The sequence below is a fragment of the Pseudoliparis swirei genome, chromosome 24 (assembly GCF_029220125.1).
Source record: "Pseudoliparis swirei isolate HS2019 ecotype Mariana Trench chromosome 24, NWPU_hadal_v1, whole genome shotgun sequence".
NCBI classification, from domain to species: Eukaryota; Metazoa; Chordata; class Actinopteri; order Perciformes; family Liparidae; genus Pseudoliparis; species Pseudoliparis swirei.
In genome coordinates this window covers 25,639,606-25,666,217 of record NC_079411.1, presented here as the reverse complement: position 1 = coordinate 25,666,217, position 26,612 = coordinate 25,639,606, and the positions used below count along the sequence as shown (strand labels likewise).

General features: G+C 41.6%; 1 protein-coding gene across 2 annotated transcripts in view; it reads right to left on the bottom strand.

The window, feature by feature from the left end:
- Positions 1–2,172: 2,172 nt before the first annotated feature.
- The window catches only part of grk4 (G protein-coupled receptor kinase 4), a 44,637-nt gene continuing 20,197 nt past the window's right edge, over positions 2,173–26,612 (bottom strand). Inside the window, exons 5-16 of one of the 2 annotated variants that reach the window (XM_056408948.1) lie at positions 25,935–26,035; positions 16,740–16,832; positions 13,808–13,871; positions 13,388–13,528; positions 8,919–9,109; positions 7,620–7,657; positions 7,225–7,314; positions 6,944–7,152; positions 5,489–5,626; positions 4,773–4,910; positions 3,375–3,552; positions 2,173–2,458 (exon numbers count right to left, since the gene is read on the bottom strand). In XM_056408948.1, coding sequence (XP_056264923.1) covers positions 3,376–3,552; positions 4,773–4,910; positions 5,489–5,626; positions 6,944–7,152; positions 7,225–7,314; positions 7,620–7,657; positions 8,919–9,109; positions 13,388–13,528; positions 13,808–13,871; positions 16,740–16,832; positions 25,935–26,035 — 1,380 coding nt within the window. In that variant the 3' untranslated portion in view covers positions 2,173–2,458; position 3,375. The remainder of the gene's footprint in view (positions 2,459–3,374; positions 3,553–4,772; positions 4,911–5,488; positions 5,627–6,943; positions 7,153–7,224; positions 7,315–7,619; positions 7,658–8,918; positions 9,110–13,387; positions 13,529–13,807; positions 13,872–16,739; positions 16,833–25,934; positions 26,036–26,612) is intronic. The other variant, XM_056408947.1, reaches the window with a different exon arrangement.

Genomic DNA, 26,612 nt, shown 5'->3' with positions numbered 1-26,612 from the left:
ATGTATTCTTTAAAACAGGCATTACAATGCACTTAGTGCGGACATTCAAAAAACTGTTCAGCTGTTTGTAAAAAGTTCCTTTGTGTGGAAGGAATTTCTCTCAGAATGGACGGAATGATAGAAAAGAGGGGAAGAAGAAAGAAAAAAAGGCGGGATGTCAGAACGTAACTCGCTAATTGGCACGTATAATAATAATGATAATAAAAGGCAGTCTGTCTTTCTTCAAGAACATTTTTCAGACGAGACACGTTCGATTTACTCGATGTAGCTTTTGGTCTCATTGGCCAAAAAAAATAAAAATAAAAATAAAGTTAAAGACACTTTCCTATAGTCAGTCAACACCGTAGTGCAGCGGCTTCCTTCACCGCTATATGGATGGTATCCGAGCAAACAGTTCAAACGATGACAGAGGCATGGGCGGCAGACGCTCTAGAGTGCGTCTTAAGTTACATGTTAGAAATACATCATTTACAAGGTTCGTTTGAGGCTAAAGAGCTAAAAGGCTAAAATCTACAGAGGCAAAGAGAAATCAGCTTCAACATGTGCCTGAGAGCAACAAAAAGTAAAAGTAAGTCAAAGTGATGACGAGCCAGCGACAGGTGCACACATTCGATTCCTGATGTTTGACGATGGAATGTGCAACATTTAAAATGAGATATCAGGATGGTAAATTATACGAGTGCCATTGTAATTGTAGACGGGTTGAATTTTGTAAATGAGTGACATTGAAGTCCCCGACGTGATCTCTGACTATCGTATTGTTGTACTTCAAATGCATCGGCTTACAATGAACAGCGCACACACACAATGTGAACATGTCCAGATTGGGTATTCACAGCATTAAAAACAGGTGATGGGGAGCAAACAGGATCCGCCTTAAAAAGCTAAATTTAAAAAAGTCTCTGAAGGCCTTTCCGAAATGCAAATGAGGAAAACTCACACACACACACACACACACACACACACACACACACACACACACACACACACACACACACACACACACACACACACACACACACACACACACACACACACACACACACACACACACACACACACACACACACACACACACACACACACACACACACACACACACACACACACACACACACAACTATGGGGGGTCTAACTGCGGGTCTACTAGCGGGGTGTGTCCGTCGGGCCATCTATGATCAACAGGCTGATGGCTGCTGACTAATCAATGGAAGTTCATTTGCTGCAGCAGCAATTTGTTATCAATATATCAGCTGCCGATCAGACCTCTTCTACAGTGCCATCACCATCATCATCATCATCATCATCCTCCTGATTTCAGGTGTTCCAGCTCCACCTCACTTTCTGGTACACTGAAAATGTAGGTGGCAAATGACTAAGATATTTTAGGGGAAGAGGATCTCCGCTCGGCAACATGGAAACAGGTTCATAGCGATAACCGGAGACATCGGAAAGAAACAAAGAAAAAGCCAGAGAGTACGACACAAGGAGGCGTAAAATATATATATAAAGAGATGAGGATGAACAAAAGACGTGGAAGGAAACTCAGTCGGACATCTGAAGTTAAAGATCGGAGCCCATGAGAACACACATTCTGGAAAACAGGAATGATAATCAGACCAGAGCCTCTATGATATTTACTTTAAATATACTAGTTGTTGCACTTGCCGACTCCATATTGTCGGATATAAATCCGTGCCAACCCTCTGCAAGAATGCAGTTAGGGACAGGCACCGAGAAGACGGTTCACTACACCAACAGGTGACTGATGGAAGGATGTGGATCAAACCAATGTGAAGTCTAACGGGGGGGGGGGGGGGGGGGGCAGGTGGAGCATGGCATCGACACGGCAATGCAAGACTGGATTTATTTCCCCCCATTTGGGTCAATGCGCTTCATTCAGATCTACCAGAGCCTTAAGCGGGGGGGGGCTCAGTTATTTTGGGAACCGGGTGGATCTGATGTCATGTTGACCAAATCAATGACAAACATGCAGCACATGTCAAAATAAAACACAATGAAAAAAAGAACATATGCTACATTGAAGAAAAAAAATTATGAAAAAAACACAACAAAAACTGGTACTGTGCTTCTTTAAAAAAAATTTAAAAAAAGATTCCCGATACACATCATCATACTCTTTCCAAAAGAAAAAGGAAATCTAAAACGTAATGTATGCATTCAAGTGGTACTTTTATGGCTTTTTGTACAATACAACCTTTAGTGAAAATATACATCTAGACATAAATTCAAGTACAAATGTACAAAATCTTTAAACTCATCTTTTTTTTCCTTTAATTATAATACACTTTTAATACAGCTCATAAATACAGGTCAACATTCACTGAGTTCCTAAGATTTGCGCGCTCGGTTGGAGTTTGTGGTGAAGTTCAGCGGAGGGAGTGGTTTAAAGTCGCGAGGGCTCCTCGATCTCGTCGTCGCCGCTCTTAAAACAGACCTGAGAAGAACCAGAAGTGAAGATACAACGTCACCGACTGTCATCGCCACGCCGCCTCACACGATGATGTCACGCCGACCGCAACGTCAGCGCACGACAAGTACTATTATGATTCCGGGAGTGGATCAAACTGGTGTCCACTACATTTTAAAAGACAGCCGCGACGCCATCGGCCAATAAGACAGAGCTGACCGGATGCACCCTGAGAGGCGAGACGCAGGGCGAAGGAACGCCCACGAACGCCACCGCTGCCTTAAAACATGTCGACTCAGAGGAGACGAGAATATTGAAAATAATAATCGAGTCGTGGCTGCTGCCTATAGAAGAAGTTATTATAATAATAAAAATAATAAATTTTATTTTATTTTAATCATTATTTTAATTTTAATTTTATTATTGTCTGGTAGCATGTTTCTTATGTTTACTGCATTTGTAACTTGTTCTTCCTTGAAGGAAAAAAAAAAAAAAAAAATCAAATAAACACATTTTGAAAAAATAATATAATGCATTACATTTATATAGCGCTTTTTTAGGTATTCACTTCACATCACATAATTAAAACATCCTAGAAGCTATGGAATAAAAATAACTAAAATTACAGTAAAAACAATAGATAGGATTTTAAATTATATATTTTTTAACACTCGTCTCTTAAAAGCAAAGCTCGATAGTGTTCGTAAGTCTTCCCACGACCACAAACCGGCTCCTCTCGAGACTCACCGCGCTCGAAAGAACGTGGCATACGGAAAAAGAACATGCGAAAAAAAAGAAAAAAAAGAGAGAGACTTATTCTAACCACAATTTTAAACTAGGGATGACATAACTGGAGACTACACATCGACTCAGGGTTTCAGGGCTGAACACGTTCACATATTGGCCTGGGGGAGGAAGGAAAAGAAGGAAAGAGAGGAAGTACCTTAGCCCCCTCCCCCTCGGACAGTTGCCGGAGCACTAGCACTTGCCTCTCTTCTGAACAGGCGGTAGAAGAAGCCTCTCTTCGGTGGAGGGTTGGGCCGATTCACGTCCAGATCGGAGCACAGAGTGCCGTCCGTCTCGTAGACGTTGATTTCTTTGAAGCACTCCATCTCGATCATCTACGAAAAAGGACGAGAGGGTGAGTTATCCATGGCGATGACGGTCACTTCCTGAGGGAGTTGGGTTCTCCAAAAGGCCTGAACGCCAGCGTACGGGAGGAGGGTGCCGTCTGTATCGCAACCCTCTCTACAGGTAGCGGTCTAAGTGACCATCTCAGGTTGTAACTGAACACCTGTACACTGTGTCCCATAAATATTCCAAAACTTGACTCATTCACAAGCAATGGAAAATTCACATTTAAAAGCAATTAGACATATGTATCCTTCTACGTCACTCTTAAAAGTCCAACATTGTGAAAAGTGAGTTTGTTGCATTTTTAAAAATTATAAAGCAGATCTAATTACTCTATAAATACTCAATATGGAGAAATTGTAATTTTGTAATCTTCTAAAAGTGATGTTATATTATTAAATATATATTCCTTTTCACCTTTTATATGTATTAATTGTATTTTTAAATAAATACTCTGATTTTCTTTACCACACTGACAAAAGAACAAATATGGTAACTTCGTTTTTACCGCAAACTGTCAAGGAACCAAATATGGTAACTTCGTTGATGTTGATTTTTTATCTAAAAACAATATATATATTTTCAACAGTCACAACAGTAAAACAGTATTGTTCTGTCCTCCAATAGCACTGTAGTGAGGACATTTTGAATTTCAAAGTATTTTAATGAGTGCCCTATATTAAAAGTCCCACATTTTGAAAAGTGAGTTTGTTGGAATCTTTTTAGTATAACAGCAGATGTGATCGCTATATAAATACTCGATCCATGGAGAAACACTGTATTCAGAAACGATGGCTTTAAAACAAGCCATGTGATGTCACAACTATACAAAATATGGATAATTTCACAGTTTTTAAACGGAAAAACTTGATTAATGTGTCCTCGTTTATTTCCATATTTTTTTCATATGTGAATAATATCAGCTTGAGGGAGTAAACATAGACCCAAGCTGTCGCTTAGCAACGCAATTATTTTTTTAATGCACTAAAACAGTGCTTTTCGGACAGAAGCAGAATCCAGGTACATATAACTAAACTTTTTTGACCATTGAAGCATGTAACCATGTTCAATATACAAGTATGGACCTGTAACGGAGCATAATACGTGTCCTTTAAAGGAAGGTATTGTTCTTCAATACAGGTGTTTTCTATTTCTACGCTGTACTGCATACTGCGTGTCTAACGATGACATCATCCGCCTGCAGTACCTCGTTCTGCCACGGGATGGAGACGCTGCCTGTGACAAACTTGTGGTAGAAGTCGTCGTCTGTGGGGTCAAGGTTCACGCCTTTGACGGTGGAGAACTGCTCGATGTCCAGGACGTCTTTACAGTACACGGCCCGCGGCTGAGAGAGAGAGAGAGAAAAAGAGAGAAAACAGACGACTGTGAAATGTGCATCTATTTTGCATGAAAGGGGGATGGATATTTGAACAAGGAAAGTCCTCACATGCATTAAGACTCTTTGCTGCTGTGTTTTCCTTATCAGTACTGACCTGAATCACCCCAAAATAGAAACCCAGATAGCACCATCTACTTTCAGCTATTGATTTAACCCCTCAGGTCAGCCCCTCCCCCTCACTCAGGCTATTTATGACACGGATAATTGAATAATTCTCTGAATGACCAGCTGTTCTTGGAGGCAAACAAATCTATGAGTGTCTTTGGTTGAACTACATTTATCTAGGGAAGGTACCTCAGACATCGACTACTCACCAGCTCCACTGGTATCAGTATGATTACCACAAAACGGGGAAACTCTGATGTAATCGCTTATTTTGAGAACTGGCTTGTAGTATAAGTGTTTGTTTATTTGTGATAACGGCATTTCCTGTATACTGAACTGCTGCTCGCTGAGGTTTTAGACTACAAGCTTGTGAATCAAGCCTGTGTGTGTGTGTGTGTGTGTGTGTGTGTTGTTCTTACATCGGGGCTAAAGGGAGGGTCCAGCATGTTGGCCTCCAGCCGTTTGAAGTTGATGTTTCTGAAGATGGGGTGCTGCTTGACCTCTATGGCCCCTCGACCTTGACAACCCAGTCGCTCCTTGGGGTCTTTGGCCAGGAGCTGAAGAAGAAGGAGAAGGATGAGGAGAAGAAGTTTAAACATAACAACTCAAATATATCCCTCCTCCTCCTCCTCCTCCTCCTCCTCCTCCTCCTCCTCCGGGAGATGATGAATCTGCTGAACCTCGGGTCATTTTATTCCACCACGTCACACCGATCACCGCCCCGCCCAGTGACTCCCCGTTGCAGAGCGGTCAGACCGCTACGTATTAACAAACAACTGATCTCCTTAAAAGAGGAGAAATGACTCTGCATATAGCAGAAATATGAACTCCTTCATGTGTTAAGGCTCACAGATGGATAGCTCCTCTGCACTGTTTCCAACCCTGACCAACACACGGGTGCAGCACCTGTCCGGCGCCCGACGGCAGCCAGACCAACGTTGGTGACGACTCGGTGAACACGGAAGAGAGAGACGTCTTTATGGAACTGGTGGAGACGTCGCATCCGGCAGAAATCCATCGATAAGTTCCTCTCTCGATAGCGACACGCATCCGCGTCCTCTAAATAAATGTGGCGTGACTTGTAAAAGCGCAGCCGCTACTAAAACCAGGGTTCTTACACATTTTGACCAATGGATTTCCAGGACTTTAAACCAAATTTCCATGACCAAACGGAAATCTCTGTATAAACATGACAAATTTAGAAAATGCCGGCTTGTATTTTGAGCGTCTTTCTTTAAAAAACATATTCAATATTTCAAACTCGGCGTAAATTATAACATATTTCCATGACTTTTCCAAAACTTTTATGATTTAAGTTTTTTTCCATTACTTGTCCAGGCCTGGAAATGACCATTTAAAAATTCCATGACTTATCCAGGTTTTCCATGACCGTACGAGCCCTGTAAAACGCGCCGGGCAAAACGGCGCGCTGCGCCTGTGGAGCGAGCGTGCGTACGCAAACCGGGCGCTAAAACTTAATTTACACAATGGATTCAAGCAGACGTCGTGCTCTTGCCCTTGACGTGGTGTGGGAGGAGGAGGAGGAGGAAGAATCCCCCCAAAAACCGTAGGATTTGGGTTCACGATATCAAAACAAAAGGAGGAAAGAGTACGGCGAATACCACGCGAAAACAGGAAGGAAGTGGTAAAGTAATAAAGCCCGCCTCTTGCTTGATCTAATTGACATCGATGAGCGGTGCGACTCGCGCTTAAAGTTGAGAATATTTGAACTTTTATGCGCGCCTGAAAAACGATGGTTTTGCTCGCGACGCGTTTCTGAGAGTGGCGTCATGTGCGATGGAGCCCTGAATGCGTTTCCCTTCCTCCTTCCTGCGTCTCACAACCGGCCGTCACCTCCTTCTCCTCCCTCTCACCTGTCTGCAGATGTCCTTCGCCTCCTCCGCAAACTTGTCGGAGTACTCCTCCTGGTCCTCGCGCACTCGCCTGTCCACCTCCTCCCGCTTGACGCGCTCCTTGCGCTTCCGGAAGGGCGACTGGCCCTGAATCATCTCGAAGACCAGGCAGCCGAGGCCCCACCAGTCGGGGCTGACGCTGTAGCTCTCGTTCTGGATCACCTCGGGAGCTGAGGGAGGGAGGGATGAGGAGTGAGAGGCTCGGGGAGGTAGAAGAGGGCGTCGGTTACCCAAACTCTTACCCATGTATCCGACAGTGCCCACTCTCCCTCGTATCGTTTCGCCTTCGGGGATTTGAACGGCGAGGCCCAAGTCGGAAATGCGGATGTGTCCTGAAAAAAACAACAACAAAAAAGATTAAAAACCTAAATAAGATGACGTTGAATTAGAATCTATAGAGGAATACATTTCCTTTTCTAGATATTAAGAGAGCAAGATGTGAATGAAGTTTACTCATGTTGCACCAAAATGATCTTTTGTGATAAAAGTGAAGAAAAAAAAGTGAATATGAAAAAGTACGAGCGCAAGAGATGCATGAAAGAGAGAGAATAAAGAAGATATGGGAATATGAAGAAGAGGAGAGAGCGTGAACTGAAGAACTTCAAGAGATGCAAGGAGTAACAAAACGGGGACGTACCACGATCATCCAGAAGGATGTTCTCAGGTTTCAAATCCCTGCAGAAAAAGCCAAAAATATAAATATGCGTATCCTTTATTAACATGTCATGTTGTTGACATTTCATTGTCTGTGTTGTGTGTTTCTACAATCTTTTATGTGGATTAATAGACGGTTTATCTGCACACTTTGTTTGCTTGGCTTGTTATCGTGCGTTATACTGTTCCGAGCTCTATTCCTGTGTTACAACAGATGAATTTTATCATCACAGAACTCATTTATATGTCATGGCCTATTTTTTTAAAATTAACTTTCCACAGGTGTATTAGACTGTATTTTAACCCTGTTTTTTGTAGCCAACTCATTGTCACACATGCAGAGCTCCAGGAACACGGTGTGTTTATATTACCACGTGGGCTTCGTCTCTGTGAGTGTGTGTGTGTGTGTGTGTGTGTGTGTGTGTATCCACCAAGAACACCAGTGTTTACCTTAACATTACTCTGAGGCGCCATTGGGTGAGAAAGGTGCATGCACCTCAGTGAAATCAGGACTACATTAATCCAGTGACAACTCATTATCCAGGACTTACCATTTGCACTTGTGCTAATCAAATGCAAATACTCCCTGGACATATATCTATATACATAAATAATATTATATATACATATTATATATATATATAAATAATCTTATATATATATATATATATATATAAATAATCTTATATATATATATACATATTATATATAAATAATCTTATATATATACATATTATATATATAAATAATCTTATATATATACATATTATATATATAAATAATATTATATATACATATTATATATATAAATAATATTATATATACATATATAAATAATATTATATATATACATATTATATATATATAAATAATATTATATATATACACATTATATATATTAATATTATATATATACATATTATATATATTAATAATATTATATATACACATTATATATATATAAATAATATTATATATATATGTATATATAAATAATATTATATATATATATTTTTTTAAAAATAATATTAAAGTAAACTGAACGTCCGGTGTAAAATCGGGAGTGTTCCTTCGGAGACCAGGACATTTAGCCAGTTGTCGAGAAATTCTCCCGGACAACAACAACAAGCTTACATAATGTTGTTCTGGTCCAGTAAACCTCAAAAGGTCCTCAGAGACAGAGATCCTCAAAATACCCCTGAAAGATGTTCTTAAGCCTAAAAAAATATATAGATTTCACAAGAATAATCTTCGACACTCTCCCCAAAACATGTGGTCTAACCTGTAGACTATCCTCTCCCGGTGCAGGTCCTCGAGGCCACAGCAGATCTCGGCGGCGTAGAAGATGGCCCTCTGCTCGTCGAAGCCGGAGTTGCCCATGTTGTAGATGTGAAACTTTAAGTCTCCGCCGTTCATTATGGTCAACACCAGGCACAGCGCATCCTTGGTCTCATAGGCGTAGGCTAGATTAACCTGGAGGAGGGGGAGGCATATTTTGGGGGAAGGAAGTGATAACGAGAGAGGTGAAGGAGTCGGTATAGAAGAGAGAAAGGGGGGGAGGAGGCGGAGGAGGAAGAGGGAAGAGCAGTGGTAAGAGACACGGTGGCTAGAGCAAAAAATTATTGTTACATTTGGATTATTCTCAATGCCCCGAATAATCATCCACGTCAGGAATGTACACAAAGAGAAACAGATATATATATACAAAATCATATATATATAAATAATATTATATATATATAATATTATATATATAAAAATATTAGATATTTATATAAATAATATTATATATAAAAAATATTCTTTTAATATATATATACACACATATATATATATATATATCTCAGAAATCTAAATATTAGAATAAAAGTATACTAGTAGGGTATAAATCACTTGAATTGTCTAATTAAAAACACCTGCAAGGGTTTCCTGAGCCCAGCTGTTATAAATCTTTTTTTTACTTGGAAATATTATTTTATGAGATAGGATTTTAGAGGCTTGCAATATTATATCACAGATATGGAGAAACCAGAAGCTCCCTCTCCACTTCTTACTCCATTGCTTTATGTGCTTTCCCTCTAATCCCGCCATCTATCTCTCTTCTCTCCCTCCATTCCCTCCTCTTTCCTCTCCTCCCTCTGGGTCAGTGGCACCCAGCGTACGGCCTGTGAGCGTGTGTGCCGAGCAGCAGCAGGATGTTGCTGCCACGATGGAGGAATCCCATCTGCTCGGGACGACGTCGTCAGAGACGAGCCGAGAGAGGGGACGGGTCAAATTCTCATGGACCGCACACGCACACACACACACACACACACAAAGGCATGCACACGCACACACGTCCTAAACAAACACACAACCATGAACTACAAGCCAAAGCAAACAGTCTAATTTCAACTTGTTACACGTTTATCCTTTAGCAATGTTTCAATCTATTGAACTTGCCACCACACATACGTCTCTCAAGCTGGACTTGATTTAAGCGTAGTGAGTTTATATTTATTATTGAAGTGGGAACTATCTCCAAACGGCTGACATGTTTAATGTTTATCAGCTGTGTTGCTGACGCACGACATGCTGAGCACATGTGGAATCAGACAATAACACATTTTTCTCGGTTTTGGTGAATCCCACATTTATAATCTCTATGTGTGTAAATGTATGATCCTAATCTAGAGCTGGCCGAGATATATATACAGGACTGTCTCAGAAAATTAGAATATTGTGATGAAGTTCTTTATTTTCTGCAATGCAATTAAAAAAACAAAAATGTCATGCATTCTGGATTCATTACAAATCAACTGAAATATTGCAAGCCTTTTATTCTGATTTATTGCTGATTAAGGTTTACAGCTTAAGAAAACTCAAATATCCTATCTCTAAATATTAGAATATCATGAAAAAGTATACTAGTAGGGTATTAAACAAATCACTTGAATTGTCTAATTAACTCGAAACACCTGCAAGGGTTTCCTGAGCCTTGACAAACACTCAGCTGTTATAAATCTTTTTTTTTACTTGGTCTGAGGAAATATTAAAATTTTATGAGATAGGATTTTAGAGTTTTCTTAAGCTGTAAGCCATAATCAGCAATATTTAAAAAAATAAAAGGCTTGCAATATTTCAGTTGATTTGTAATGAATCCAGAATGCATGACATTTTTGTTTTTTTAATTGCATTACAGAAAATAAAGAACTTCATCACAATATTCTAATTTTCTGAGACAGTCCTGTATATAAATATATATATACACAGATGCACACACTGAACATGTGGATGGGTTATTGGTTTCAACATGCAGAAAACTAGCTGTACTTATTGACTAATAGTTTGATGCACTGATAAAATGAACAATGTAAAGAGGAATAGCGCGAGAGAAAGAGAGAAATGAGGGTTTGAGAGCACTTGACTCTTCCTCTTTGCGACTGCTGTTTGGGCAGTGTTGCTAGGCAACAGAGCTGCTCTCGTAGGTAGAGAGGCACATGAAGAGTCATCAGTTCTGCCTGCAGCACAGCGCGCACACACACACACACACACACAGAGAATCATGTGCCAATCCCAGGTGACAAGAGCTGCAAGTCTGAGGCCCACTCCAGCCTGTGTGCGTGTGTGTGTATTAATATGCGTGCGCTTGCACACACACATGCATGCCCGTACACACGCTTCTGCCGTGACTCACTCAAAACAAGGACGCGCAACACAGCTCACGCTGCATCAGAAACAGACTTAACCCAAAAATGTAGTACAACTCAAACACGACCATCGGCTCCACATTGAGAACACAGAGAGGCTCTGAGGCGCCGACAGGCCAGCTCACTACGGATCAATATCTCTGTACTATTAAATAGTATCATTGACAGCGTGTACAAATACACAAAGTACACATTGCCCCACAGAGCACAAATGAACACGTGTATCCCTATATATATATATATACACACACATAAATATATATATATATAAATATACATAAATAAATATATATATATGTATAAATAAATATAAATATATAGATAAATATAAATATATAGATAAATATAAATATAAATAAATATATAAATATATATATCTCATTAGTTTTCGTATCAGAGAAAAAAAACCTGAAGCAGAGCTAACTTCTTTCCCTGCCAGAGCACCTGGGGAGTGGATGTGCATTACAGTTGGACAGGATGGAAAGAGAAGCTCACATTACTCATGTTGCAGCTGCACTTTGTATCAAAATGCCAAACAGGAATGCAGGAATTAAAATTCAGGCATTTAAATTACATTTTTACAAAACAGGGAGTGTTGATAGCAGAGAAAACAGAATACATCTACTGCAGCACATGCACACAGAGAGATGAAGAGTGGAGATGGTTCATATTTTTTGGAATTTGACTAGTTTAAATTCTTCCTACTCATATTTCATTGATTAAAAGCACTAATTAAGTAAATCGTCCTATTTTTGGGTGTAAGCCACGCTTTTGTTTCGTTGTGCAACTTAGCTTGTGCCAAATTTCCACTAAATGCAATGCAGTTGGCTTTTTAAGATGTTGAAGCTCTCTTGACAGTTTTATCTTTTTACCAATTTACTATTGTGAAAGTTGTTTAGTTTGTTTGGAAGAGCAGTTATTATAGTATTTCCCAATGGTGGGATCAGCGATGCTTTGATTACATTTTTGGGGAAATTGTTTGTTATTGTTCTCCAGATTGGTGCTTCTTCAGAATTATCTTTAACATCTGACCGTTTCCTCAAATGTAACGCTCAGGTTACTGAACATTTCAGTTGATTACAGATGTGTTTTGTTCTTAAATAATAAAAGCAATTAAATTTGGCCTCAAAGGAGCTAAAATTGCGGGAACTTGGACTCAGTTTTGAGGGTCACTGCAAAGAAGGATTAATAAAGTTGTTATTCTTATCATACTTTGGTTTTATCCCAAATACAATGATGATGTCACTCTACACACAAACGTAGAGCATGAACAGATGTGTGAAGTAGAAAGTGTAGAGGCATGTCTATGTGAAATGCACCTGTCACAGATATACACACAACGATCAATGTGTATATCCGAGTCTTAAAATACCACAGCATGAAGATCATATCAAAAAATAATAATGCCCATAACAGTAAAATACATTCACAGATGATTAAATGCTCACAGGATGCTCCAGATTAAAAAATCTAATCTGGCATGTTTGCACAGGCGCAATAGTAACCGACATTCTTAGACCGTTGCACTGTTTTGCACTGTTTGTTCTGTTCTGTTTGTTCTGTATTGTACTGTGTTGAAATGTATATTTTGTGTAAGCACTGAGAGACACTTTACCTTGTCAAATTCCTTGTTTGTGCAAACTTACTTGGCCAATAAAAACTGATTCTGATTAATGTGCATGCGGTTTGTATTGCTGCTGAACACGTTGACCTTCGCGCCCATCGTTGCCAACTGTATGCAGTCATCTGCAACTGGTCAATAATATCATGTCAGTCAGCTCCACCCCCCCCACCCCCCCCTCCCTTTGTGCTTCTATCCCATTGTGTTTCTTTCCACTACGACGCACACGCTCGTCATTATACGAGCAGCAGTGGAGTCGCAGCAACAGCTGATTAACAGCTTTTGCAAACATACCATTCAATTTAATTTGCAGGATCCTGGAGCCACAACAAACAATGCTCTCTCTCTCTCTCTCACGCACACACCCACAACAGACAGACAGACGGACACAAACAGGTACAATTCTGTGTAAATATTGAATAAGAAAAAGGTAGTACTTACTACAAAACTACTGTTAACTTTTTCTAAAATGCGTTTTTCGTTTAGTGCCATTGCTTCACCTTTTCTTTTCTTCACTCGTTTCTTTTCCAGCTTTTTACAGGCGTACATCTTACCGGTGGCACGTACTTGGCAGGCACAAACCTGGAAAACAAGCAGCGAGGAAACGTGATCACACACACGGGCACCTCAGAAAGTACAACTAATGGAAGTTAATATGTCAAACCGCAGATTTCCCCTCTAAGCATCAAAAGAGCGGAGACATAAGCAGCATTAATAACCGTTAAAGGTTACTCGGAGCGACTCAGATCCTTAACATCTCATTCCAAAAAACGTGCTGTCAGGGACCTTAAAGTTCGCTCGGTGTGCATCACAAAAATAAAACTAATTCCAACTTCACTTCTTATTATTAGTGAAACTCACCTCGCCAAATCCACCTTTCCCTAGTACTCTGTAATGTCTGAAGGTATTTTTGGTTACTGGTTGCCTGCGGGGACAGAAAGAAGAGAAAAGAGAGAAATGATAAAGAGAATGACAAAAACAGAGAGACGTGCCCTAACTGATGGGAGCCATGTGGAGGTCAGGGCTCCAGACTGCGACCAAATGGTCGCATTTTGCGCCTAAAATTAGACACAGTGCGAGTAAATTTTTCATCAACTCGCGCATTTGCGACCAGTAAATTAGCAGATTTCTTTTTTTTGTTATTAAATATTTTTGTTGTTTACAAACTTGTTCTACACTTCAGCCCACTATAGTTAGCGGTAATGCCTGAATGACTGGTTTGCTAACCGACATTAACTCCAGAAGAAGAAGAAAGGAGACGAAAACCGAAGAAGAAGAAGGCTGGCCTGTGTGTGAGAGGGGGGGGGGGCTAATGTGTGAAAAGAGGCGCACCGCAGCGGAGACGCAACGAGGGCGAGGGCCGCAGAGTGAGAGGTCAGAGGGGATCCTCACCACCGAGCGGCGTCCCCGTCCCCCGAGTTGAATCTCTGGGTCAACTCAGCCGACTCTCACATGTCTGCCCTTATAGACTGATGTTCACGGTAAACGCATTCGATCTGGAGCGCGCGAGGGTTTTGATAACGTTAGCGGAAGGATTTAAGTGACAACATCCGGTTTTGCAAAGTTAGCGTAAAGAACCACGTGAAACAACATCAGTTTATCAAAATAAGATGTCGACAAATCATACACTAACATATAAAAGTAAACAATGAACTGATGTTGTATCTTTATAGATAGTTTCTGAGATTTAGCTTAAATTATGCTAACATTAAAAATGTTTACTGTACCAAGGAAGAGTTTATAAAAATTAGTCAGTCTTTTGTATGTTAAGAAAAGTCCTGTATATAGATTTCCCCAAGAGTTCCAGGAAATGAATGATGCAGATGTGTTCCATACATATCTGAAATCCTACAATAGCAATCAAACAATTTTAATGTATCAATTAGGAAATTTTTCAAAGTAAAAGTTCTAAATGTTTAAAGAAATCGGTAATTTCTTTAATGTTTGAGTTGCTTTATATATGTATTTCCTCAGTCCTAGGCAATAATGCTACACAATAAATAGAATGCTTCAATCAACACCGTGATCGGTGATTGGTATTATCGGATCGGCAGATACTGATTTCAGTGATCGGTATTATCGGTGATCGGCAGATACTGATTTCAGTGATCGGTGATCGGCACCAAAAACCTGATCGGTGCATCTCTAGAAACCAACAAATGTTTTGATTGGCCACATCGAAGTGCAACATGCACATGCTCAAGGTATGTTTTCTCTTCAAATATGTTTAAACTCAATACAGTAACTTCTGAAGAGTTCTCTGTTGTGAATGTTTTGCAGTTCATGAAGGCAAACAGGCATAAGATTGTATATTGTCAAATTATTTATCAGTAATACAGTAAATGATGGGAAAACTTTGTAAGTCGATTTATAGTGTGTCAGGGTTTTTCCTGCAGAGAAAATTTGGGCGCCTAAGCCGTTTTCCCGGCGCCTATGACAAATTCCGAGCGCCTAAGGCAAAAAAAAAGTCTGCGTTGAAAAAACCAAAAACAACTGTGTTCATCAGGTTCATGTCAGCGAATATGTTCTCAATAGTATGTTTCAAGGAGGTGTGCTCACCTGTGTGCGCGTATCACGGCAGAGCGGCCAGCTGCTGATCACGCACTCAATAGCTCGACTGCATGAATAGAAGGTGCGCGCATAGCAAAAAAAATTACAGGACCACCCAAGACCCATTTTGACCCAGGAAAAAGTGCGCCCCTAAATTTTCTGCTTGCGCCCCTAACATTTTAAGTTAGGAGCGACTGTGCTCCTAGTTAAAAAAGTTAGTCTGGAGCCCTGGTGGAGGTGCAGTCAGATTAATGCGCCCGATGTTTTATTAATCCAGTTGTTATGCAGCATCATCAATTATTTACCCCCCACACCAAAAACCAGACCGGCTGCAGCACCGCTGAGTTCCAGAGCAAACATCTTCCCTGGGACACCTCAGTGTGTGTGTGTGTGTGTCTTAGTCTCAGTGTGTGTCTCAGTGTGTGTGTGTGTGTGTGTTTGTGTCTCTCAGTGTGTGTGTGTGTGTCTCTCTCTCTCAGTGTGTGTGTGTGTGTGTGCGTCTTAGTGTGTGTGTGTGTCTTAGTCTCAGTGTGTGTCTCAGTGTGTGTGTCTCAGTGTGTGTGTAGTTAGTGTGTGTTTGTTTCAGTGTGTGTGTGTTTCAGTGTATGTGTGCCTCAGTGTGTGTGTGTAAGTGTGCCTGTGTGAGTCAGTGTGCCTGTGTGTCTCAGTGTGTGTGTGTAGTTAGTGTGTGTGTGTGTTTGTTTCAGTGTGTGTGTGCCTCAGTGTGTGTGTGTAAGTGTGCCTGTGTGAGTCAGTGTGCCTGTGTGTCTCAGTGTGTGTGTGTAGTTAGTGTGTGTGTGTTTGTTTCAGTGTGTGTGTGTCTCAGTGTGTGTGTGTGTGTGTCTCAGTGTGCGTGTGTGTCTCAGTGTGTCTCAGTGTGCGTCTCAGTGTGCGTGTGTGTGTGTGTCTCAGTGTGTGTGTGTGTGTGTGTCTCAGTGTGTGCGTGTGTGTCTCAGTGTGAGTCTCAGTGTGCGTGTGTGTGTCTCTCCCTCTCCCTCTATTTGTTGTGAGCATTTCTTCTGCCATTAATTAACATCATGTTATCCTCATTATTTGCATATCATTAACTTCCTTTATTACATTGTAGTGTTTTCTTCTTCTCCCTCTAGAAATGATGTAGTGGAAGTTAAAAAAGGAGACAATAAGTGGCGTGAACGATGCAACCCTCAATGGAGAATATTGAATACAGGTGTCATGTTTTTATCGGGGGATAAAATGAATGTAATCTGCAGCGTCCACCCACCTCTCCAACCATTTCCACTGCAGGAAGCGAGAGAAGTACATGGACTCGTGGTAGGAGGAAAATGGAGCTCCACTCAGATAATCACGAACTATTCTGTCGGGAGGAAGAAAAAGGAGAGAGAGAGTTGGTGATCATTTAATAACGAGGTAATACATACGTGTACGTCAACAGGAAAGAAACCAATCAAAACATGTCAAAAACGTTCTCACCTTTACAATGACCACACACACACACATTATCTTCATCTGACCACCAACTAAAATCACGTGTGTGTGTGTGTGTGCGCATGTATCTTAGTGTTGTGTGTGTGTGTGTGTGTGTGTGGGTTCAGGCATAACTGAGGTGTGAAAACGGTTAAAAAACAGTCCTCAGTGGAAAAAGAGAACAAGAACTCAGCGCCACCGTGAAAATAAAAAAAAATAGCAAAATCCCTTTGAACTGAGACATTCCACTCAACACTACCAGGAAACGGGGGATTTGGGGGGGAAACCGATTTCCACTGAGCAGCAGGTTGAGCGGAACTTCTCATCTCACTTTTCCCGTCACACGTGAACGTAGGAGTGAGTCTGAATCCATGTGATGATGTCCTATAATCACCCCCCCACACACACACACACACGTCATTGTGTCACGACTCCGCCTCTAGGATGGATGCACATTTTTAAAAAAGGTCTCTGGAGGAACGGAGGGGTCGTGAAAGGTCGCGGCCTCCTCGTCTCCGGTCCGGCGTCAGTCCACTGAGAGATGTAAGAACATGACTCTGACACGACCCGGCCCGCCTCTCGTGCCAGCGTCCTTTTTCACAGATGCTGTTTGACTTGAACGCCTCGTCCTCGTCGACGCCGTTGTGCCCCACACGGGCAACAGCTCGCATTGTACACGCCGGCGTTCTGGAGAGAAATATTAGAGCTCTGGGTGTTGCCGATATTAAAGGAGGACTACACCACGGCGAAGGTTTGAATGTCTCTCTTTAAACAAAGCGGAGTCAGCGGGTTCTCTCCCGGTAGAGCGAAAGTATTCAACACAACTTTGTACTTAATTACCTCAAGACAGGCGCGTCAAAAGAGTTTATATTTGTACTCCCCATTTATAAGAAATTGTCACTCCTATTTCTTTTAATGTCACTGCCCTATAATGTTAAAAATATAATTGGTGCCTCCCTATATTGAATATCTGTTTAATAATATTTAACATATTGGGATAAATGAGTTGCATACGTAACACCTCAGACCTCATTTCATAAATTAATGAATGTATAATAGAGAATATATCACTCCCTAGTTAAACAGTTTTTTTTGTTTCATTCTGTCTCTTTTTTGTTATTTAGCCTATGCTTTACAATTATTGTTACAAATATATTTAACTAAAATGAGCATCATCTGCAATGTCAATTGTCTGAAAGACATCTGTAAACGTTGAATTGATGCCTACTTTCAATTAAAACAATGAAAAAAAGAATGAATAATATTTAACTAATATTACACCGAGTTAAATATTTTAATTATTTGTATTGTTTATTTTATTGAAAGTAGGCATCAATTCAACATTAACAGATGTCTTTCAGACAGTTGACATTGCATTTTCACAATAAAAACCAAGAAATTAAGCCAATTTGATTCAAACAGAAACATCTCATAATCCCACTGTTTGCACTCGCCTGAGATTTAAAGCCTTCAAAAGTTAAATAAATCTAAATTACCTCTATATCTGGCACACAGAAAAACCCAGAGAACAACTGTCACACCGGCAGCACATTCCCTCCCGCCGACCCGTGAGCTCAACATCTCCTCTGCCAGCCTTCAACACGACTGGAAACCAGAATGCCACACATCCCTCCTCTACCACCCAGATGTGGAAGGGATGCTTATGTTTTTGACGTGGGAGATTTTCCTTCACCGTAATTTCGGTAATCACGTCATCACGAAAAGGAGGAATGGGGAAAGCTGCCTGCGGTGACGTGACGGCACCGGGGTGGCGGTCCTTGGCACAAAAAAAAAAGGCTCGACAGTCGAGAGTTTCCACAAGGGGAGCTCACCTTCCAAAAGAAGGCCGAATGATGTCATCATTCCATCTCACAACACTAAAGTAAAGAGTGTTCCTGGGACTTGTATCTCTCCTCTGCTGCTCCTCAGCTCACAAGGGTTTCTACAAAAAGCTAAATTAAATCTACAATGCTAAAATGTTAATACACGCATTTGGATGGCATGTTTTTTAAATTTTAATCCTCAAACCATGGCTTGAATAGCTTCATTTGCAGAAGGACAGGACACACCACCGGGAGTAGAAGTAAAACACGGCTACAATATGGCTTTTGTTTTACGGGCGAGCGGGAGAGGGGAAAAAAAGAAAAGAAAAAGAGGAGAAAAATCAGCATCGGCGCCATGACGATACACAAACACCATCGAGCTACGCATGGACCGCTGAAGGGCCACGCTTTTCACTCCCGGGGTGACATAACCATATGTTCCACTGCAGCTGCAGAAGAAGAAGAAGAAGAAAATCCACGAGTGAGCTCATCACACTTCTGCTGGTGGGATGTTCCACGTGCAGCGCCGTGCTTTTCCTCCCGGCTCCCCCTCTGGAGAAATAAGTGCATGAGCCCCGGGGCGGAGTGACACGTCGGAAACAAGAGGAAAGAAATAGAATAAATTCCACGACGCATTGAAAAAAACAATGATAGCGGAAGGACCGGTGACCGAACGTTTAAAAAAAAGTGCCTTCGGGAGCGTCGCTCTACGTTTCGACGCCGCGCTCTCCTGAACGCTTTCTCGGAAATTTCTCTGCACTTTACCCCCAATTTCTCCTATTTTTCTCCTTCCCAAAAGGTGTTAAAATAGAGACGCACACAGACGGGGGGGGGGGGAGTGCTGTGTTCAACCTCAAAGACACCTCCGCCACTCGATATCAGCTCCTTGACTTTCTCCATTCCTTTAGTAGCCGTCTGATCAAATTACTGACGTGCTGCACAATATACACGCTAGTCCTCGACCGCACTTTATTTATTTTGTATTACTCTGTTTGTAATATTTTTAACCGTTTGTTTTTACGTCATGTTTTTATGCATTGCATGTCGTCCTTTCTGTGGATCCCGGGAAGATTAGCGGTTAATAAGCTAAAGTAAACTAAACTGGTGTTTCCAGCTGTAGACACACAGACAGACACACACAAAGAGACACACACAAAGAGACACAAACACACACAGAGACACACACACTGAGAGACACACACAGAGACACACACACACACACACAGACACACACACAGAGACACACACACAAACTGACACACACACACACACTGAGAGACACACACAAACTGACACACACACACACACAAACTGAGATACACACACACTGAGACACACACACGCACACACTGAGACACAAACACACACACTGAGAGACACACACACTGACACACACACACACTGAGACACACACACTGACACACACTGAGACATACACACACACACACACTGAGACACACACATTGAGAGACACACACACACACACACTGAGAGACACACTCGGCGCAGCATGCGGAAACAAATGGTAGCCGGTAGAGCAGGTGTACTCGCAGCCCTTTTATTCTATGGTTTGCTTTGCAACTTTATAAGTCCGACAAACATCAAGTCAGTTTTGAAAACAGCTGTCATCAACCCACCCATAGTCTTCTGTAGTCATGGAGAAATATACGGAAATTACGCCGGTCTGTCAAACCAAGACGTGGTTACATTTGGATATGGAAAACACGCTTTGGCCGTATCGTTCATTTTTCCATCTCTGTATGAACGAGTGAAGAAACGCACGAAACCAGCAACTTTACTTCAGCTAAACCACAGTCTGATTATAACACTTTTCTTGCTGTTATCTGGAGATATCCACCCGTGCCCCGGTCCGCTGCACACTACACCAGTGAAGGAAGCCAACCCCAACGCAGAAGTTACATGGAACACAACGGTCTCACCTGGCGCTGGTTGGAGGGAGCTGCCTTTTCGGAGTGGAGGGGCTGTTGCAGCGGCCGATGGGCCATCGCTATTTTTCCAGACCGGGTTTTACGGTCGCCCGCTGGTCGATCCGCAGCTTGCCTTGGGGGGACTACTAGCGCTGGAGCCGAGCCTGGAGGCTAACGTGACGGCAGACAGCACCGCGGGTTTGTCGGATCCGTGCGGTTCGACATCTCCGATAAACGAGGCGGCCACTGCACTGACTGAGCCACGGCTTGCTTCGACTAACGATGACTTCTGCTCAGGTAGTCAACGTGGAATTGGAACGATTAACCAAAACGTAAACAAGAAACTGCTAAATCCCGCGATCTCAAAGAACAGGAAGTGGGCTGTCTTCCGAACTGTCAATCATTCAAGAACAGTGTGGGATCCTAGAGTTAAGCCAAAAGGTCTCCTAGGTGGGCATCTAAACATAAGAAGTATTCAATCTAAAAGTGATCAAGTCCATCATCTTTTGCTTGATTCCAATTTAGACTTTCTTTGTCTATCTGAGACCTGGCTCCATAAAAATGCTCCATCAGCAGCAATAACCGTGCCAGGTTTCAACATTTACAGGAGAGATAGGGTAGGATCTAAGGGTGGTGGTGTCATGATCTATGTGAGAGATCATATCCAGTGTAATGAAATCCAGTGGTCTGTCTGTAAAGACTTGGAATGTATAGGTCTTCATATAATTTTATCACCACAAATGTCTTTTACGCTTATTGTAATTTATCGGCCTCCTCTTCCAAAAACAGTTTCTATGAGGAATTTGAGAAACTTTTAAAAGAATGTAATTTCAGTAAAGAGGTCATTATTATGGGTGATTTTAACATAAACTGGGAGGAAAAATCATCTAGAAAGAATCTTAAACGGATAACTGATGACTTTGACCTTGTACAGATGGTCAGTGGGCCCACAAGACTAACCAATTCTTCCAGGACCCAAATTGATTTAATATTTAGTAATAGGCCTGATAGAGTTCTAAAAACTCTCAACATGGTAACTGGACGTTCTGACCACAATCTAACTCTGGTAGCCAGGAAACTAACCAGCAAGCGGTTTAGGCCTTTGGTCAGGGAGGATGAATCCTTTAGAATTCCCAAAAGAAATCTAGATATCTTTCATCATACTCTTCAACTTATTGATTGGGATGATCTACTGTTGGGAATAGACATCGAGGAAGACAGTAAAACATTCTCAGATAAGTTGGAGAACACTATGAAGGATTTCAGTTGCAAATTTAGGCACAAACATATCAAACACTCTGTTCCTTGGATGAATGATGATATCTTAAAAATAATGAAAGAACGGATTCTGCCTTAAAAACTGCAATTAAAAATAAATCGAGCCATGACAGACAACATTTTGCTATGCTAAGGAACAGAGTGGTAATGAAATTAAGAAAGGCTAAGGCAGATTTCTTCATGACTGTAATAGAAAAGCGAGAGGTAAAACTAAAATGGTCTGGGATCAGTTACACAAGCTAATGGGACATCCCAACAAAGTAAGGAAGCTGCAAGAACTTAACATTAATGGTAAACTGTCAAATAATCCAGTTGAAATAGCAAAAGCTTTCAATCACTATTTCATTGATTCTGTTGCCACCATTGCTAAATGTTTCTCCCCTGAGATTAGACCTGTCTGTACAGTAAATACATTGGAGCCAACTTTCATCATAAGAAGTGTCACTCACTCAGACGTCACAAGAATAATCAGTTTTCTTAAACCATCCAAAACTAAAGATACATTTGGTATGGATGCCGTTATGCTCAAAACTCTTACCAAAACACTAATAAATCCCATCAGCAATATCATCAACCTCTCAAAACATGTTTCCAAGTGTTTGGAAGTCGGCTGCTGTTATTCCAGTATTTAAAGAAGGAGATCGCCTTTCTCCCTCTAATTACAGACCAATCAGTATCCTGCCTACAATATCAAAAGTTGCAGAGAAGTTGGTAGCTGAGCAAATGATCTGCCATTTGAAAAACAGTCCCTTTGCCCTTCATCCAATGCAATTCGGCTTTAGAGCCAATTATTCCACTGAGACGGCCACCTGTTTCTTTACCGAAAAAATAAAATTTCTACTGGACAAAGGGGGTGTTATTGGAGCTGTGTATCTTGATCTCAAGAAGGCATTTGACACTGTAAATCATAGTATTCTTTTGTCCAAATTGCACAGTTACAACTTCTCCTCAGGTACACTTAAATGGATGGAATCATATTTGCTTAATAGGTCACAGTCTGTCCAAATTCAAAAACATCAATCCGCTTGTCCACAGGTGTCCCACAAGGATCTGTCCTGGGCCCATTATTATGTTCCTTATATATTAATGATCTGCCATCAGTTTGTCCTCATTCCAATATTCAAATGTATGCCGATGACACCGTCATTTATCTGCATGGCAGCAATTTGGGAGATGTAGCAAAAGAACTCACTACATCCATGGCTAATGTGACTACTTGGTTAACGCAATGTTGTTTACAACTCAATATATCCAAAACTGTGTGTTTTTTACCAAAAGAAACTCTGATAGTGTAGAACCGGATGTTTTTGTATCTGGGGAGAGGCTAAAGGTTGTATCTGAATACAAGTACCTGGGAGTACTTTTTGATTCAAATCTGTCTTTCAAATCACAGGTGAAAAAAGTTTGTAATCGGGTAAAATTCAATCTATCCAATTTCCGATTCTCGCGCAACTACATGTCAACAGAGGCAGCTAAAACATTCATGCGTTTAACAACCTGGTCACATGCTAGTGCCACTACGCTCAAACCATTACAGTCATTATACAAGCGTACACTCAAAACTCTTGATTAAAAAAAAGTTCTGTCTCATCACTGTCCTATTCTAAAAAAATACAACTTGCTTAGTTGGGATAACTTGATTAAATATGTGCACGTCTGTCTGATGTACAAAATCATACATGGATTGACCTCTCCTCCTCTCAAACAATTTGTCACCACACGAACTGGATATCGGCTCACAAGAGGAGCAGCGAGAGGGGATTGTATCGTCCCTCTCAGGAAAAGTGCTTTCAGTCATGCTGCTTTCTCAGTACAAGCAGCAGTTGACTGGAACTGCATTCCAGTATCTATCAGAGAGCTACAATCATTCAACTCTTTTAAAGCGGAAACAAAGAAATGGTACATTACTACCCAGCTCTGTCAGCACTAGACTGTAACTACCTCCTCCATCTATCCAGGTTGGACTTTCATTTTGTCTGTCTGTCAGTTGTTGTCTGTCTGTTGTCCGGTCTCTGTATGTCTTGACTTGCTGGTCGGCCGTTTACTCCACCTGCGTGTCTTCTCTTGTCGTTCACCTGTTTGCAGTTGTATGTCACATTTAGTCTGTAAGCTTTTATGTTGTATCTCTGACATTATGTTTTTATTCTGTCCATTTTAACATTGTTCTCCCCTATTTTATTTGCTTTATCTGTAGATTGTATTTGCAATCTTATGTTTTTAGGTTTGTTCTTAACATCAGCAACATTGGGACTACAGATGAAAAATAGCCTCTTGGCTAACTCTGGCACATTTACTGCAATGTTTTTATCAATGTGCACTGTCCCTTATTAAATAAACCATTTAAATAAAAACTGACACACACACACTGAGACACACACACACACTGAGACACACACAGAGACATACACACACATACATACTGAGACACACACACTGAGAGACACACACACACAGACACACACACACACACTGAGAGACACACACACTGACACACACACACACTGAGACACACACTGAGAGACACACACACACACACACACTGAGACACTACTTTCTCCCCACCATCACAAAGCCTCCTTCCACTCCTCGTTTCTTCGCTGCTCATTTTTTGTCATTCTGTCCAAACTGAATCAGAACGATTGGTCCAGAGAAGAACACGTACAAAACAATAATTACAAACAGCCAACTGTTCATCCGTTGCTTCAGAGCTTCTTCTGACTGGTGTGTGTCCCTCCAGCAGCTCTCTGGATGTGTTGCGCCACAGCGGGCGAGCAGGCTGAGATCATCACCCCGTTTCCCAACAGTCATTCCCGTTTCTCCGGCCTTCCAAAAAGAGCAGATTCCAGAATTCCCCGGGGGAGCTCGAGTGGACCGGAGGCCGGTCGTAGCGATTCTCTTGCCACAGACCGAGCACAACGTCTGTTTTCTTTTATCCAACTAAAAAAGGGAATTATGCAGCTTTATGTCGCCATGTTTTTGTTTATGGTTCTCTATTAAATAAAGTCTGTCATCGGGCAGAAGGCCCGGGATGCATGTTTACACAAACCGGCCACATTTGGGAGGATTGTACTCGTCTAGGAAAAGATTTTTTTTTAATGAAAAGCAACAACAATCAAGGATATCCGACCAGAACAACAATCCACACGCAGAATACTTCAGAATCAACAATCTTTAACTGCTCGATAATCAATACGAACACATCAGACGTAAGAAAGGAAACATAGAAAATAAAATAAAAAATTGGAGCGGACCACGTTGTATAATACCAATTATTACCCTTATCGTTAGCAAGTTAAATGTTACAATTTGTGATTTTACGATATATAATTTGGCACTACGTTGGCACCAGAAACTAACCGCGAGTATTGGCCCAATACAAAGTTCTGTGGAGGTGTGTGAGTGTGTGTTCTGTGTGAGTGTGTGTTCTGTGTGAGTGTGTGTTTGTCTGAAATCAGAAGTACAAACGAGGAAATAATCCCCGCTCTGTTTGCTTCTCCTGGCTCTCAGAGCAGGAAGCAGAAGCACCTGCGGGAGTGTTTGTGCGTTTGTAAATATGTGTTTGCGTGTGTGAGTGTGTGTGTGTGTTTGTGTGTGTTTGTTTATGTGGAACACTGAGGTAGTTGTTGTTTTCATGCCAGCCATTCGGATGCTCTCTTTGCCCATTTCATTCGTCTCCACTGTGTATGCGCTTGGAAGAGTGTGTGTGTGTGTGTGTGTGTGTGTGTGTGTGTGTGTGTACACACTGCATACCAGGTGCCAGCTGCCTCGTCATTACTAGTGACAGGGTGCACTAGTCAACACACACACACATTACAAACAAACACACATACTTTCTGGAGGAACGGGACTCCGTTGGGGCTGCTGCACCTTAATGGCCTCAGACTCAAAAACAAAAACATTAAATCTATGTGCCAGAGAGAGAGAGAGAGAGAGAGAGAGAGAGAGAGAGAGAGAGAGACTTACTTGGTGCAGTCATTGAAGAGCTCCTTACAAGGACTCTGCTCCAGCCTCTCCCGGCACCCAGCGACCATATCCTGGGGTACGGCTGGCAGATGGGCCGCCGACTTGAGGGTGACATGGAGAGAGAGACGGAGGGGGGGAGGAGAGGGAGGGGGGGGGGGGGAGGCAGATACAACGTGAGGTGATGGTGTGATAGAAGATAAGCTGCAGGGCATCAAGGCTAACTCCTTCTGTTTCAAGATGTTTTATTTGTCACATACACACACAGGGTGTGCAGTGAAATGAAAGTGGCAAAAGCTCCAATGGACAAAAACAACAGCAACAAGTACACTATTTAAAAAAAAAACACAATATTTACAGTAAGTGTGTGTGTGTGTGTGTGTGTGTGTGTGTGTGTGTGTGTGTGTGTGTGTGTGTGTGTGTGTGTGTGTGCCTAGAGGGGGCAGTGTGTGGGGTCTATGGGGGGTCCTGGTGAGGTCGGAGTTCACAGTCCTGATGGCCTGAGGAAAGAAACTCCGCTCAGTCTCTGTTCTTGCAGCGTGACGGAGGGCGCCTGCCTGACCGCAGCAGCTGAAACAGTCTGTTGTTGGGGTGGTGAGGATCCTTCATGATCCTGCGGCTCTGGTTCTGCACCTCCTGGTGTACAAGTCCTGCAGGGTGGGTTCCAGTTTCAGCAGACGC